Source organism: Macrobrachium nipponense, chromosome 3 (assembly GCF_015104395.2).
Source record: "Macrobrachium nipponense isolate FS-2020 chromosome 3, ASM1510439v2, whole genome shotgun sequence".
Classification (NCBI taxonomy): Eukaryota; Metazoa; Arthropoda; class Malacostraca; order Decapoda; family Palaemonidae; genus Macrobrachium; species Macrobrachium nipponense.
This window is the reverse complement of record NC_087202.1, coordinates 137,096,223-137,113,242: the sequence shown is the minus strand read 5'-3', so window position 1 is coordinate 137,113,242 and position 17,020 is coordinate 137,096,223. Positions and strand designations below refer to the sequence as shown.

Sequence of the window (17,020 nt, the reverse complement as noted above, 5' to 3'; positions counted from 1 at the left end):
GCTGTTAAGATATTTTGAGATTTCCACTCATTTAGCGTTGAAAAAAGGGAACTTTGGTTCTCATTTTCTACTGGGAAACACAGTTGCTTTCAGCCCTGTTATCTTCGTCTTCAGCCGTCTACCAAGAGAATCACAGCTATTTTCAGATGGTTCGATAATTTCTACCCTATGTCTGTTTATTGGAACATAAGGGGATGAGTCGTCTGGGGACTATGTTATCCACCAAGATGTTAATCAATTAGACAACTGTATATGAGAGTTTTTATCCAGTTCTGAAGTTTTTGGTGCAGACTTTAAGCACCCTGATGTCATATTGGTTTTTCATGGCCTTTGTAAAACACATAGATAATGGTTGCCATTTTTCTGCTTCCCATTCAGTGGCAGAAGGCTACCTTCAGCTCACCGCCTTCCTACAGGTTTCACTGTGGTTCCATAGGAGGCATCTCATGGGCAAGGGGCGAATGTGCCAATTTCTTACTTTTGAATTACGAGCATTTAAAGTCAGACATGGGTGGCAGACATGTTTGTTACAGAATAGCATGTTATTATACATCATTAGAATCCTCTGGAAGAGACAAGTTTATGCATCAGGAAAAAATCTCAAACATACACACACACAGTAAAACACGTGATGGTGTTTTTTAGCGTGTAAAACACATGACGGTGATTTTTAGCGTATAATGATTATTCTTCAATCTACATGAAATTAATTCCGGTATTAGATGTCAATGAACCGAAGATACTGTGAAAATTTCAGCCAAAATTTCCAATAACTACTATTTTTACTATAAATATTAGTTGAGAATTATCATCTTGTTATTGGCAAAAGGTTGTTTTAGTGTGTATGATAACCATTATACTATTGTTAATGACTGACACAATTAAGTTATTATACTCACCAAGTATTTACAACTCCATTAGCACATGATGAGGGGGCTGGAGGCTGAGGGTTAGTAGTCAAGGACATCATCAGATGGGTTGTCCACAACTCATCCATGTTGTCTTGGGTTGCAAACAGGGTGGTGTATCCAGGTGTGTATGCCAGAGGGATGTACAAAATGTGCTCCCTTAGGCGCTGTAGCTTCTTCCTATTCATAGGAATACCTGAGGGGTACTTCTCTGGCAGGTCTACCTATGTGAGGTCAAAACGCAGGGTCCTGCTCTTCCAACCTGCCCTTCTGTAGTTTCCACTTCCGTACCTCGTGGTAGTTGTCACTATATCCCCCGCACACCTTGACACCCTAGAGGTAGTCATTATCTGCCATAATGTGCCAAGCTGCCTTGAAGCCTACATTTGTCTGCTGGTCCTTGGTTGTGTGCCGCTGAAGGCCATCAAAGTCAAGGAAGTTGTCGGTTGTCCTGACTACCGTGGCTGGGTCCGATTTGCAGCAGGACTTCATGAGCATGATTTAGTGCTCAGTTGTGTAGACTTCCTTGCCCTTGAGGTTCTTTTTTAACACCGAAATCCAGGGCAGGTACCTGTGCCCTGGCTCCAAGTAGTAGTAGTGTATTGAGGAGAACTGGTTGAGTGAAGCAGGCAAAGGTATAGGAGCAAGATGTTGATATTTTTATTTTGCCCCGCACTGTTGTTGCCAAAGACCATGAACTTTGAAATATCATTAGGTACATAATTCTTGATAAAATTGAGGAGACAGTTGGCCACCTCTCACGAGCCCCATCTGGCCTTGCTCTTGTTCCACCCAGAAGAATGGGTGGTTGGCTTTAAGGTCGTGGATACACAGATTATAGGTCCACATTTTGCACTTATAATTCTGGGCACATGTAGTTAGTTGTGGCGTGGTCAGCATCTGCTGCAAGTCCACTGTGATGGCAAAAACTGTGGATGTCTTGTGTTGCTTGTAGACATCAATGAAACTTCTGTCTCTTGAGGGTCAGAGAGGTAATCTTTTCCTTGTCGGTCACAGGATCCAGGGCCTGAAACTTTATCCTAAACAAGTCTCAGGTAGAGGAGGTGTCGCTTTTGGGAACAGTGATGCTTATCTTGTAGTCTTGTATTTTGGCTGTGAACCATGACAGAATAATGGCATTACAATCCAGTCCCTTCTCCTCCATGTATTCCTGGAATGATTCATACATGCCGGTCCAGGTAGACCCCGGGGGAGATACACCTTGTCTGGTTTCTTTGCTCTTGAGTAATGGGTCTGGCATGTGGGGATTTTTGTTTTGCAGAACTCTTCAACCATCTGAAGTAGCTCGGGGGGCCATGTTGTTTGCAGGTTCTTGGCATCCACGTTGGTCCAGCGATGGGATGGCAGTGGGGGAGAGAGAGGCCTTGGCCAACACAGTACACACAATTGCTTGTCAGTAATGGCATGAATATTTAAAAAGGCAATGAAACAAACATCAATAGTAACATTATCAACTACCACAGTGTAACTTTTCCAATGCTTCCTCTTTCTACTTTCCCTCCCCTTCACTCTAGCCCTAGCAATTTCCTTTGTGTGCTCCCTGGCATTGTATACTGTGACTGAAGGTCATGGCTTCTTACAGGTACAAACTGGGCCTACCCTCTTCTCCTTCACAACAGCCCCAAACCTGTTGACATAACCTTCACCACCGTCTCTTTTGGCCTTTTTCTTGGACTTTAGCCAAGTCTAGGGCCTTCTTTAGCATGAAGGCACGAGCGGTGGTGTATTGGCATTATCCTGGTTGCTATTACTCGCCATGACACTTGCGTAATTCAGTGTGAAAACCAAAAAATGCAGTGTAAACAAAGCCAGGCTTCACTCACGTTTGGCGGGATGACTAGCAAGGGTGCTTGATAGCACACGTCTGATTGGCTGAGAGGCGGCCCTTTAACTCGGACAGAGGTAGGCACTTTCCCATTGGCTGGGCTGCATGCGGACATTCGCCCCTTACGTTCTGAAATGTCAGACCTCCCCCGCTGCCCCACCTGTGTAAAACAAAGGAAATTGAATCAAGAGTTCTGAGCTATCATGGGTCAGAATCGCGAAAAGCTCTTCACCACGAGTTTATTTTGGGGTACAAGCAGTATGAGAATCGCCATGAACACACTAGTACTAGAGGCGCCTGAAATCAACATCAGAGCTCCTGGCGCTGATTCCCAACTGCCCAACGCCAGTTCTAAAGTGCTTGGAACTATGTAACCATACTATACTCCTACTGCTGAACACCTAATTACTTTTTTCAGATTCTTTCTTTTAGAACATTGTGTTTGACTGCAGAAGTAGTTGTCAAACGTGGTTTTGTTCAAGACCACTGCCATCCCATGGCCAGGTTTTTGTGCCGATTATGGACTTACATAGTTCATATAAGCATGTCAGATACTACTATTAGTTTTTGCCATGTACAGTTCTGCATGTGTTTTCATTCTGTACGAGGGGTCATTGAGTCCATGCAAGACATTATTGAAAATAAGAAGTCACTCCTCCCCTGATGGCCATGTGTCCATGACTTTCAAGTGTCAGCAACTAATTCTCTTAGTTTTCTGTGAGTCTGTACGATGTTCTGCAAGTTCGTTTGGTTGCTTGCGGAGACTAACCAAGGAGTCCTGTCATCCATTCTCCAGGGCGATTGGATGGAGTTCTTGGATATGTAGGATACTTCCTTCCATGTTCACATACAGACTCCGAGGAGTATCTCAGACCTGTCATAAGAGACCGGCTCCTCTGGTTTGGGAATTTGTGGTAAATGGAGTACAGTACAGTGAGCCCCCATATTCGCGGGAGATACTTACCAGACGCCCCTGCAAATTGCTAGAATCCGCAAATATTACTTAAAACCCCGTATAAAAATGTATAAAACTGCCTATTTTGTTAGTTCAACCTCACGAAAAACCCACAAAAATGCTTATACTGTACCTGATTTTTTTTAATACAGGTATTCTCCTATGACGATGGGGTTAGGTTCCAAAAAAACCCTTCATTTGTTGGGAAAATTGTATTTCGAATATAACCTAGCCTACACTAGGGTAATCAGCACCATCTTTACATGTAGGGTAGCCTAGCCTACGCTACATAGTATACTTTATACATATACGGTATAATAATTATTAATTTCAGCTAATTCTCTAGGTTAAGTACTAAGAGAAATTGAATAAAATTAACAAGAGTTAGCCTAGCGTACAGGGTGTTTCAAAATTAGAGCCCCCCCCCTCCCCCCCCTACGGCATAAACTAAAATTTGATATGGACAAAAACAAAAGTAATTCAGAAGAGTTATCTATTTAAGTTTCTCTCTTGAGTTTTTAATATTTTGTGTGGCCTCCATCTGCCTGTACCACAGTTGCATTCTTGAGGAGTATGATTTCAGCAAATCACATAAAAGCTGAGACTCAAACTCCATTTCCCTGAGCACTCGGTCACCTCTCTTTGCAGATCGTCGAGGCTTGGCATACCATCATAGTTCACTGTGCGCACTTCAACCCGATCCTTTAAGATACTACCAATGCTTTCACATACATTAAGGTCACGTGAGCAACCCGGAAATTTACTTGACGAGAAGAAATCGATAACACTGTTTCAAAGCAGCTCCTGTGTCTGAAGAGCCTTGAAACATGGTGTCTTATCATGCAAAAATGTGATTTCTTCAACAGATAACATTTTCAGGCTCTTTGAGGAAAGGAAATACTCCACCAGTAAGCACAGTTTCTCTGAAGTACTCACCATTCCGTGTTTTTTAGTCTAATTATGACTTGAATACATCTCGTTGTGAACTGAATTATTTTTTTCATTGCATCGGGGCATATTTATTCTGTAAAAAAAATGTGATTCCATTCGCTATTTTCACTTGATTTCTTTGTAATACGACTTTTACCTTATTTATCTTTTATCAGCATGAAAACAACAGTAAAATGTGTTCTTTGAAGCCCATTAGTTTTGATTAAAATGATATTCTCTCAATTTCATCTACGATTGTGTTTGATGGCATAAGTTTACGAGAGTTTTATCTTTGTTGCCAATGCACAATAATGGCATAAGTTTACAAGAGTTTTATCCTTGTTGCCGATGCACGATAATAGTTGTTAGCAGCATGAACAGTTTTCTCAGCTTCAGCAAATAAAGTTATTACATAAAAATATATTAGTCCTATTCTACATAACGTCATTTATAACAGTACTACAGTAATTGTTTACTATCGTACGATGGTTGAAACATAAGCCCAATGGCTGTTGTTGTTATCCAATTCAGTTGCACTTAGGAAAAAAGTTGTATCTCGTTTGGTTGTCCATGGCTATACACATTAACACAATGAGTATAACATTAAAACAGTACTTTCATCATTCTCTTTTGCTGTTTTTGCACTTATTTAACTAGAAAATGGGATGAAGTTACGCTAAAGTAATTTGGTCTCACTCGCTCCCTGATTATACTCTGCTGCTTGTGCCCGTTGCGAGCAAAATTTTAAAATATTTTCAAAATATTGTCATATCAGTATTAAATGCTAGCTCCATCATAAAATCGGATTATTGTAAGACGAATTATGGTAACTTGAACACTTATCTGTAGCTTTATCACAAAAAGTGCATTTAATCATGAAATTTATATGAAAATTCAGTAATTTATGGATATTTCTCATAGAAAAATATTGCTAGTACTCAAAGTTCCCTTGAATGATTTGTTGATAAGGTCTATAGAGAAATCCACGAATACATGAGTCCGCGAATAGCAGGGGTCGATTATATGTACCACATAGGTAATAGGTGAGAACTTGCGGTAGAGAAAGTGATTCTTAAGTGAATCACTGTCAGCTTCCTGACATAGATGTGAGTGATCTGTTCTTCCAAGAAGTACGTCCCAGACATTTTCTGGCTCCCCAAGCAGGCTCCCCTCACCTAGATCAAGGAGTGAGTAATGTGTACAGTAGTCCAAAACTAGTCTTTTGATGGGAACTTCCCTTCCAAACGTTCAAGTTCAGACAGACAGTCACCACCGTAGGTCTGATGGCTGATGTTCATGGCCAGAAAAGAAGACAAAAGTAAGCAGAGCAAAGACTCAAGAGGGTGCTTATGCAGTAGAGATCAAAGCCTAAATTCCTGAACTGGAGGACCCTGTCTCATATCCAAGAACTCCATCCAATCACCCTGGAGAATAGACAACAGGACTGTTCGGTTAGTCTTCTGTAAGCAACTAAGTGAAATTGCAGAACATCATGCAGACACGCAGAAAACTAAGTGGATTAGTTGCTGACACTTGAAAGCCACGGTCCTAACATATTTTTGTAGCAAGGAGAGACTTCCCAACAGCAAGAAGTCATCTTATGTGGGCAGATCATCAGGCCTCCCAGTCACAATTTATTCAGTGAACAGAAGTGTCCTATCCATTGAATGGATCTTCGATTCCATTGTTTGTCAGGATCTATGGAACTCTGAGGCAGTCTGACTTTGAACCTGTTTGCCACCTGAGGAACCTTTGCCTTCCTTGCTTTAGTTCTCCAGTTCAAACCTTGTAGCATGTGCATTGGACTCTATTTTATAGACTAGTCCGGTCCACCTCAGACCTCCTCACCTTACACCCTTCTTCATGGTCAAGGAGGCAATAAACAAATTCCAGGCTCTGTAAAGTTACGATGACCCTCTTAACCCCATTCTGACTCATGTTAAGTTCCCAAACTGCAGATCCACCAAGGGTGGTCAGGTTTTGCCCAGACAGGCTCCAGACTGAGGAGATTTATCAGTAGAAGAGGTTTTCAAAATGTATTACAGAAGCTATTGCGAGATGTAGAAGTCAATCTTCTGTTTGTCTACCAGACTTAGGGGTTTGATTTTCCAAAGCTTTTCTTGAAGGAGATCTGGAATCTCTTATTCCACCATTAAGGGGTATCAAGCTATGCTTAACTCGTGTTTAAGCATAGAGACCTTGTTCTTTTATCATGCCTATCACACGACTTATCAAGTCCTTGATACGTCCAGGCAAGGAAAGAGACGACGCAATTCGCTCATTTTCCCTTACAACTTTAGCCAAGAACGAGGGCCCATTCAAGACCTGAAGCTGTTTCTTTCTCACTTAAGAACTTGACAGACATCCCTGACTTCCAGGACCACCAGCCAGCTCTCAAGCTCCTAGCTTGCCTGGCACCAGCTCATGCTCTGAGCATCCAGCTCACCTGTAACCAACCACTGCCTGACGCCAGCTCATGCTCTGAGTGCCCAGAAGCACACTCTAGCTCTGAGGAAGAAAGAGAGCCTCTGTCCAGTTGGAATGTTCAGGTATTACCTGAATGGGACTGGAAGCTCAAAGGCCATCCATAACCTATGCTGTTATGGCAGTATATGCCACTTACGTTAATTCTATAATTGACTTATGGAAGTGTAATTGATCTTTGCTTCTTACTATTTTTGAAGAAAGTTAAAACTTAAAAAATTTCGCAGTACCTTGTGATCATTATGAGTAACTGCCATGGTATCACTGAAGGAGGCTTAGGATTTTCTCCTACTATATCTTCACTTTGTAGCAAGGTGTCGAGTTTTGCGGAGAGGGGGTTTACAATGTACCTGGATCCCCACCACTCTCGGTGAATGGGTTGTGGTTTTATTTTAATGAAGATGGCAGTCTTATCTGGTTGTGTTTATTTTGGTAGTGTGCCCTGGGCAATGGCACTTATGAACGTTTTGTTAGATATTGGTTACATCATTCACTGCAAAGCTCCCCTTTACTGCTAGCCATTGAAAAGTTCTTTTGCTGCAAGTTCCCACCTAAGTAGAAGCGCTCCACAGCTTTACTGCCACCCCACTACAGGTTGAGTTGATCACCAACCAGCAGCAGTGTTCAACTGCAAGCTCTTTTAACAAACAAGGACTGACATTGTATTCAATGCTAGTAACTTTTAATGTTTTGGAATAGAATATGTCCATGTATCCCACCTCCTGTCAATGTGGGATTCAGCTATGTAATTACTTGGTATGTTACTTATGTTATATAAAAATAACATTTTCATAATAAAATAGTTTTATATATACTTGCCAAATAATTACATGACTGGAAGCACTAGAATCAGACATGGCTAAACTAAAAAGAAAATAAGATCATTGTAAAAGCAAACTAAAATAGGCAACATTTTGAGTAAACTTTTGTGAGTACGTCACCGAATTTAGCATAGAACAACCGGCAAATCAGGAAAGCAGGAGCGCAGAGATAGATGTGCTGTCAGTTATGCAGCATAAAATAGAATTACGCCATATGGCTCCTGTTGCTTCCATGCTCCCTTTGCAGTGGACGGATGCCATGCCATGTGAGCATAATTGTTAGCTAAGTAATAACTTGGTAAGTACGTATATACATATATAAACCTTATTTTTTTATGAAAATTTAAGTATTATATATACTTAGCAAGTAATTACATGATCGGAGCCCCCCTCCTCCCCTCTCATGGACTTAAGGCATAACCAAAATGAGGTGGTCTGCTGAGCCATTCCTGGTATTCCCGTTAGTGGGTGGGACTGATCACCTGCACTAAGTGGGTGGGACTGATCACCTGCACTAAACTTTGAAGCATTACACATGAATTTCTTAATCTAAGCGGCCTTGCAAGCTGAAACTATAGCTATGTAATTATTTAGTAAGTATATATAAACATTTATTTTGTAATAAAATGTCATTTTTTTTCCACTCTGTTATTTCTATACTGTACAATACTGTAGTTTCTATACTGTACAATACTGTAGTTTTTCAAGAGATGTTTTTAGTGACATTTACAATTTAGTATTTATCCACCCAAAGTTTTGTGTTTTTGTAGAATAGTAGTGTTCTTATTAATTTTTTGTCTAGTTTTGTTTCTTGTTTCCTAATTTTATTCAGAAATTATTTTAAATTTTCCTTGCATTTATCTAAAAGTAGTACGTATTCGATACAGTGTATTATATCTTCATTAACTGAAGAATACAACTCTCACTCCTCTTGAAAAGTCCAAAACATATTTTTATAAGAATAATAAAAAGATTTTCTTAACACATGCATATTGCCTGCATTCTTTTAAGGGGGCCGGCCGGCTAATGCCCTTATTTAAGGACAGGACTTAATAAGGTGACTTGGGACATCTCCAAACCGCATATGATTTTCGCCTCTGACCTTCGGTTTGTGACGCCAGGGCGATTTATCCCGAAAATAACCATTATTCAAATTCTATCTCCTCCCTTGATATTTAATATTAAGACCTGGGATTACTACCATATATAGACCTGATGTAGACCTCCAATCGAATGGAGAGTTTTTTTTCTAAAAGTCATATTTTTGCAAGATATGAATTTTTCAATATGGTAAAAAAATAAACCCTATAAATCAGGAGAAAAAAATTTATAAAAAAATACGAAACAAAATTGGAAAAAAGGGCTCTATTTGTTGATTGTTCTATAGTGTCTTTCTGAGTTATATACCAAATTCCAATGTTATAGCTTTAAAACAAAGTGAGAAGATAGATTTTGAAGGTCAATAAGTATAGTTTTGAGATAAGGGCGTTCAAAGTTTTCCTTCGTATTTCTATAAAGACAATGTTAATAAATAATGATTATTATGAATGTATATTTCTTTTTTGTGTATTAATAAACCAAAACTATTTTATTTATCATAATTTAATCATAAATGATGATCCCTTTGCTCATATATCGCAGCCTGGGGCACTGCTTGAGGCAAGATGGGGCACTCTTACCTACGCAATTCTCTCTCTCCCCTTCACTAACTCGGCTTATTACAGCTAATTTTCTTCTTCTGTATGTTAGCGAGATGTTTTCCTTGTATTTTCCTCTTTGGCATGATGAAATTCTTGCTCAGAACAAAGATAAAGAAACGTAAATGCAAGAGAATGCCAAGAGGTGAAACTCGAAGGCGTACTCTTTTTTTACAAAGACAATTTAATAAATCATGATTATTATGAATTTCATATTCCATTTTGGGTTTTAAAAACCAAAACTTTGTTATTTATCATAAATGAAGATCTCTTTGCTCAAAGATCGTAGCCTTGGTGCACAGTGTGACGTGTGCTGTCAAGCAAGACGGGGGCGTTACTAAGCAACCCTCCCCTCTCTTTTCACTAACTACGCATATATTATGATATTCTGTAATAATACTTGAGCGATTTGTCTTCGTCTGTATGTTAGCGAGATGTTTTCCTTGTCTTTTCCTCATTGGCATGATGAAATTCTTGCCGAAACATACATAAACATACGTAAAAGCAGGCGTATGTCAGAGGTGAAATGGAACGTGTAGACTACTCGAAGTCTGTGATCGCACTAAATGGACTTGGTAGCTGAGCCTGGTCTCCTTCTCGACTCGGGGAATGTCTACAGATGCCATTTCTCCCAATTTCTTTGACAATAATTATCAAAATTTACGATAATAGAGGAAATATTGCATTTTCTTGTACAGATCAATGTTTTAGGCTTATTGAGTTACGTTAACTAATTACCCTGTAACTACGAAAGTAAGAGGAATTTTGACGAAATATTTCGTATACGTATTCTCAATTGCTATATGAAGCTCCATGAATTTTTTCATGATTGCATTTTTTGCCCTATACCTCCATATAAAGGGGTTCCGGCCGGCCCCCTTCATGGTACAGTGGTACCTCAGGATACGAAATTAATCCATTCCAAGGCGGCCTTCGTAACATGAGTTTTTCGTATCTTGAGCCACATTTTACATGTAAATTGCCTAGTTTGTTGCAAGCCCTACAAAAAAACCCCAGTAAATTTTATAATAAAGCTAAATTGACCAATAAACAATGAAATACAACAATTTGGACCATTCAATATCTAACTTAATACATACTACTATTATGTACCACATAGTACCTGTAAATAAATTGTATTAGTGTACATGGTATACAAGAAATACTGTACGTACATACGTACGTACGTAGTAAAATGTGGAACCTTACCTTTCGAGTGAGGCTATCTCTGAAAGTGGCGACAGAGGAGGAGGACAAATGGCAGAAACTTGTACGTACACTTAACTTTATGAAACACATTAAAATAATGTCAGGAAACATTAAGACTAAACTTTATGAAACACGTTAACAAATGCCACAAAAACCTTAACACTTAACTTTACAAAAAAACTTAAAATTAAATTTTTTTTTTTTTTTTTTTTACATTTTTTTTTTTACTTTTTTATACTTAACGTTTTTTTTTTATACAAAATTTCTATTTCTTCACTACTTTCAGCTTTCTGTTTTTTCATAGTATCACTTGGATCTTCCTGTTTGCTTACTTCTACTAAGGCCTCTTTAAAAAATAACTATTCAAGGAAGATTGCTTCTGCCTGCTTTTGACAATGTTCCTGAAATGACTCAGGCAAACGTCATCGAACTGCGCAAGCATTCGACCTGTGTAAGCCTTTTTGGGGTGTCTTTTCTACAAATGATTGCACCTTATGAAAAGCAGCTAGAGCATCCTTAATTTCTGCCTTTGTCATAGGGTCGTCCTCCTCCTCCTTCAGGTCATCCGTCGTAAGCTCCTCTTGGTGCTCCTCGGGAAGGTCATTGATGTCGTCCTCGTCGACAACCAGCCCCAGGACTGCCGAGTTGCAAACGATCTCGTCAAGATCTGGTTGCGAAACAGTTTCAGGATCGTCAAGTTTCTGAATCTGCACCAGCTTCACCCACGTCGAATCCCTCGAAGTCTCAGGCAGATACGGCATCAGGCCAGAGTTTCCTCCACGAAGAATTCAAGGTTCGCCTCGATACCTCTTGCCAAGCTTGATCGATGAGTCGGATGCATATCACAACATCGAAATACTCCTTCCAAAATTCACGCAAGGTGAGGTTTGTGGTATCGGTGGTGTCAAAACATCTCTTGAAAAGATGTTTCGTATAAAGCTTCTTGAAGTTCGATATCACTTGCTGGTCCATGGGCTGGAGGAGAGGGGTGGTGTTAGGCGGAAGATAAAGAACCTTAATAAAAGAATACTCTGCTAGGATATCTTCCTCGAGGCCAGGAGGGTGAGCAGGGGCATTGTCCAACACCAGCCGACATTTCAGAGGGAGGCATTTCTCTTCCAAGAATTTCTTCACTGTCGGGCCGAAACACAGATTTACCCACTCTGTGAACAAGTCTCGTTACCCAGGCTTTTGCATTAGCCTTCCACATCACTGTAAGCTGCTCCTTTAGCACTTTGTGTGCCTTGAAGGCTCAAGAAGTCTCCGAATGATGGACAAGTAGGGGCTTCACCTTACAATCCCCACTGGCGTTCGAACAAAGTCTTTCATAGGCTTATGCCCAGGTAGCTTCTTCTCTTCCTCTGTGATGTACGTCCGATGAGGCATTTTTTTCCAAAAAATGCCAGTCTCATCACAGTGGAAGACTTGCTGAGATCTGTAGCCTTCGTTGATCGTCATCTCGTTGAACGTCTTAATAAAGGCTTCGGCCGCTTTCGTGTCCGAGCTGGCCCCCTCCCCATGCTGCACCACCAAATGGATGCCAGTCCGTTTCCGGAATTTTTCAAACCACCCATGCGAAGCCTTGAAGTCTGGGGTTGGCGTCGATGTCCCTTCTTCTCCGTCGTCTTCGGCCTGGGCAATCAAATCACCGAAAATAGCGCTGGCCTTGTGGCAGATTGCCGTCTCGGTTATTGTATCTCCACCGATTTCTTTGCCTTTTATCCAGACAAGAAGCAGCCTCTCCATCTCATCGTGCACGTGGCTCCTCTTGTTGGACAAAATAGTCACGCCCTTGGAAGGTGTAGCTGCTTTGTTAGCTTCCATTCTTTGCTTAAGAATGGTGCCTATCGTCGACGGATTTCGGCCGTACTCCTTAGCGATCACACTCAACCACATGCCAGCTTCATACTTTTTAATGATCTCTATCTTTGTCTCCATAGAAAGCATCCTCTTCTTCCGTGAACTTCAGCAACTTTCTTGGGACCCATGACATGATGTAGTACAACGAAATAACTAGCCCGAATTTACGTTAACAAACTAAATCGTATATGTGAACGAACGAATTCCGCGTGCGTACACAAACGCTGGTGCGAAGGACACCTTTACATAGAGCAATATGGGAGAGATGCTGACCAATAGGAGAGCAGGATCTAGCATCAGGAACCAATGGGAGAGCGGGAGGATGGTGGCGATTCTACTCAGATAGTGGCGCGCGAGTTTTAAAATTGTTATCGGTGGTCCGGGCAAATCTCGGGACTTGACAGCAACAACCTTTCGTAACCTGAATTATTTTCGATGTAGAGCCAAAAAAATCTTCGTATTTTCTTTTGTAACTTGAATTTTTTGTAAGCTGGGACTTTCATATGTCGAGGTACCACTGTACAACACAACGTAACCTATAGTACAGGACACCTATTATGATAGACGAATAAAGGCACCTTTCTGGTGTGTGTGTGTGTTGTAATGTACTGTCTGCCGTATGTTTAAAAAGTCACAAAATACATTATACAAATTTTCCTTACAAGTAGCGTATGAAATGAGTGAAAATTGTTGGAGAGCTAATAGTGTGAAAGGAAAATATGCATTAATTTCAGAGCAAAAAGTTAGACTAAGTTCTCTCAATTTGATTTAAATGTTTATATCTTTTATTTACAATTATGTAGTACTTATTTATGTATTTTATCGGTGACATGTATATCAGCCAGTTTACCTGTCCCATTCAAAAGATATGGTGTAACATACTATATTGTAAATGTTATGTACAGTAGTGCTCAAATCTCATGCGACATGAAAATTTTTGTATCGTCCAGATTCTCCAACTCAACCAGATGTTGTGTTAAACTTTTTTTTCTACTGTCATACATGTCGAAAAGGTTGCGAATTCACAGCTAGCCGTATTTTCCATATGGTTATGTAAATATGATCCCTTTCATACATTAGTATAATTCGTAAGTGTGATAAGGTTAGTGGTGCCCCATCAATGAAAGCACACTTAACATGCTTCTCGAACTGGTCAAGATAATTACATCTGCAGCATTATGACAGTAGATCTAATAAGTTCAACAGTCATAACAACATTTTCAAAGTAGGAATATGAATTAAAGCAAGTTTTCTATGAATGTTGAAGTTTTAGGTTGCGTTTAAGCTTCCTGTATATTGCCAAATGTTTTATAGACCTAAAGAAATAATCTAAGCCTTCTGAAATGTAATCCGTTTCTATTGAATTTATTTATAGTTTACCTGTTCTTTGAGGAATACAATAGGAATATGAATTACAACCAGTTTTCTTTGATTGTTGAAGTTTGTGCTTTTTAAGCTGCCTGTATGTTGTAAAATGATTTATAGGCCTAAAAAAGTAATCTAAGCCTTCTGAGATGTAATCTGTTACTAATATTTTTATTTGTAAAAATTACCTGTTCTTTGAGGAATAAAAGATGATGATTTAGATTATATGAAGAAGATGGCTATTAATCAAAATATAAGTAGGTATTAATATCAAGGCATATGTATTATTTGTGTTTCAACTGGTTTAAAATATTTTTTTAAAAGTCCTTCTACTCGCCTTTGGTGTATAATTTATTCCTTCATAAAAAAACTTGACGTGCAAGAATGGGTAGATAACCTCATTTGCTTTCTGGTCAGAAATTGTTAAATAGAGAGATGTGAATGTTAAGTGTAAAGAAATCTTACACCTAGGCCTAGGAACAATATCTTGGCTTTGACAAAACAATAATTGCGTAGGCGAATATTTGCTAGTATGCCATCCTTTTTTAAAGATTTAAGAAATATAACAAATAATTATGTATGAAAATCCAAATATGCCTCAATAAGTATAAAATGAATGTTTTCAAGATAATTTCATTGCTGCTACTCATTGTAGCCCTGCTTATGTTACACTAGGTGGGTGTTATTGCACTGACACTAATGATACATCACACATGCTCCCCTCACTTTGATATTTAAAATTTGAACTCAGGTTTGATAATGACTTCGTTTAGGTCAAATGCTTCAGCGATGGGTGAATGAAATTTTGAAAATGTTTAAGTGTTTTTCTGAAATTTGGCTACCTGTGACATTTTCTTACAGTTTTGATATATATGACAGATTTCACCCTTATGAAATATGTATATTATGGCCTTATTGTATGCAATCATCACGTTTTTTCATTAAAGTAGGTTGCGAGTTAGTGAATAATGAACAAAATCCTATGGAGTTATGTCACATGAAATTTGAGCATCACTGTACATAGTATAGAATCAGGGTAGTACTGTATGTTTACCTTTCTTCTCTTCCTTTTATTTTTTCACCAACTTTAGTTGCTCACACAAATTAATTCATCAGATTTCTGTATTTTTAACTTTATTTCTTAATATGCTAAAGACGATATATGTTAGTGGTATGATTATTTCTTAATATGCTAAAGGCAGTATATATTAGTGGTATGAACATTGTAGTTTCTGATCTGTAGTTTTCTGGTTCATTTAGTTCTTGGATTAGTTTGATAATCAAGTTTACTGGTGAATTTTTATTTGAATGTTTTATTGTCATTAAAATTATTTAATTAATGCAATTTGTTTGTTCATGTATAGCAGTAACAAAGATCAAATTTTCTGAATAAAATTACTATTGATCATTTTGCTTTAAAAAATTGTAAATATGTTTTCCTCCAAAGATAATTTGTTTGTAAATATGTTTTTCCAAAGATAATATGCTTGTAAATATATTTCCTCCAAAGATACTTTTATTTTTCAACTGCAATCAGTTTCACCTTTAACTTTTCATGCTTCCTTCTTCTTCATTCTTGCTGTGTAGCACCTCTTAACTATTAGTTTTCAGTGCAGCTACGGGGCTATCCTTCGGTTCACTGTAGATCCCTGGGCTTGATCTCCTCTATTTTCTGCATCTTTTTATCTTGCTGCCCAACCACTGCAACTCCCTCTTTTTACACTCCTGAGAAGTATTGCTCAGGTAAAAATTGTCCTCGTGATGATTAACTTAGTACCCTTAAGTACTGTACCCATTTTTTTTTTTACCATGATGTGGATTATTGGTTGTTGGGGTAATAAGAATAACAATATGTATTTCAGCACTTTCTTTTTAAAATTTCAGGAGCAGAAAAGGCAGTCTGATGATGAGGATGTGAAAGTTGTCATAAAACAGAAGCGAATTTTAGAGAAACGTCTTGTAGGAATAAAAAGGTTGGAGGACAAAGTGAAAGAGGGGCATCATTTAACTAGTGAAGAAAAGATCAAAATCGACAGGAGACAAGAGACAGAGGTAGAGCTAGCCACATTACTGGAGGGAACTGATTTGGGGAAATGAAGGATCAGGCTAATTGAGACTTCATGTGATAAAGGTCTTCAGTTGCTTTCATTGTACACATCCAAAATTTTAATAAATGTACACTCAGTTTTTATTATGTGCAAAGCATTACTTTTGATTATCCTATTGAGAAAAAATAAAGCTAGTAGTTTTTGGATAGTTTATGCTGTCACCAGTAGTTGAAAAATGTTTAATTATGTGTTTTAAAAATCAGAGTTTTTGTAACATTCAAAATGGTGGTACAGTAACTACTGAATTTCTGCCAAGTAAATCTCATGGGATTTATCTCTTTGTTTTACTGTAAAGTACTGTAATGTATGAATTTGTTGGTGATCCATAATTTGCAATATTATCTATTAATTCACATCATTTGGTTTCAATTAAAATTGTGAAATATATATTTGGTGTAATATATTCTGAGTATTGCATTGGAAAATATCTTTCTTACATGACCGTATGCAAATGCTTATGTATACATGTACATAAGTATAAGACATTGCTATTTGGAATGTTTTCATTATTCACCCAGTCATATAATTGGTTTTTTGTCTGAGTGGGATTCAGCATTGAGTGTTGGATCTCTCTTAATTTTGTGTGGATGTAGTGATTCCTATTTTTCATCATAGTGTTGCTCTATAAAAATGACATTTTTATGATAAAATAAAATTTTTTATATATATGTACTTACCCAGTAATTACTTAGCTAAGTTTCTACTCGACAGCAGCTTGAATTTTCCAAATTCGTGGTAGCAATTCTTTTGTTTCTATAACCAGCCACGCCCGTTTACGTGGCAGGGAAGAGGAACAACTATGCTAACAACTCATTTTGTTTATGCTTAAACGTCCAT

The 17,020-nt window shown here is 38.5% G+C and overlaps 1 protein-coding gene across 6 annotated transcripts in view; it reads left to right on the top strand.

The window, feature by feature from the left end:
* Positions 1-16,277, top strand: part of LOC135222082 (gametocyte-specific factor 1-like) — a 534,139-nt gene extending 517,862 nt beyond the window's left edge. For 4 of the 6 annotated variants that reach the window (XR_010316168.1, XR_010316169.1, XM_064260253.1 and 1 more), the window contains one exon: positions 15,960-16,054. Coding sequence is in view for 3 of the 6 variants with exons in the window: in XM_064260253.1 (XP_064116323.1) it covers positions 15,960-15,993 (34 nt within the window). In the remaining 3 variants the exon portion in view is untranslated. Of the gene's footprint in view, positions 1-15,959 lie in introns of all 6 variants that reach the window. The other 2 variants (XM_064260250.1, XM_064260251.1) reach the window with 1 other exon arrangement.
* The last annotated feature ends 743 nt before the right edge of the window (positions 16,278-17,020 follow it).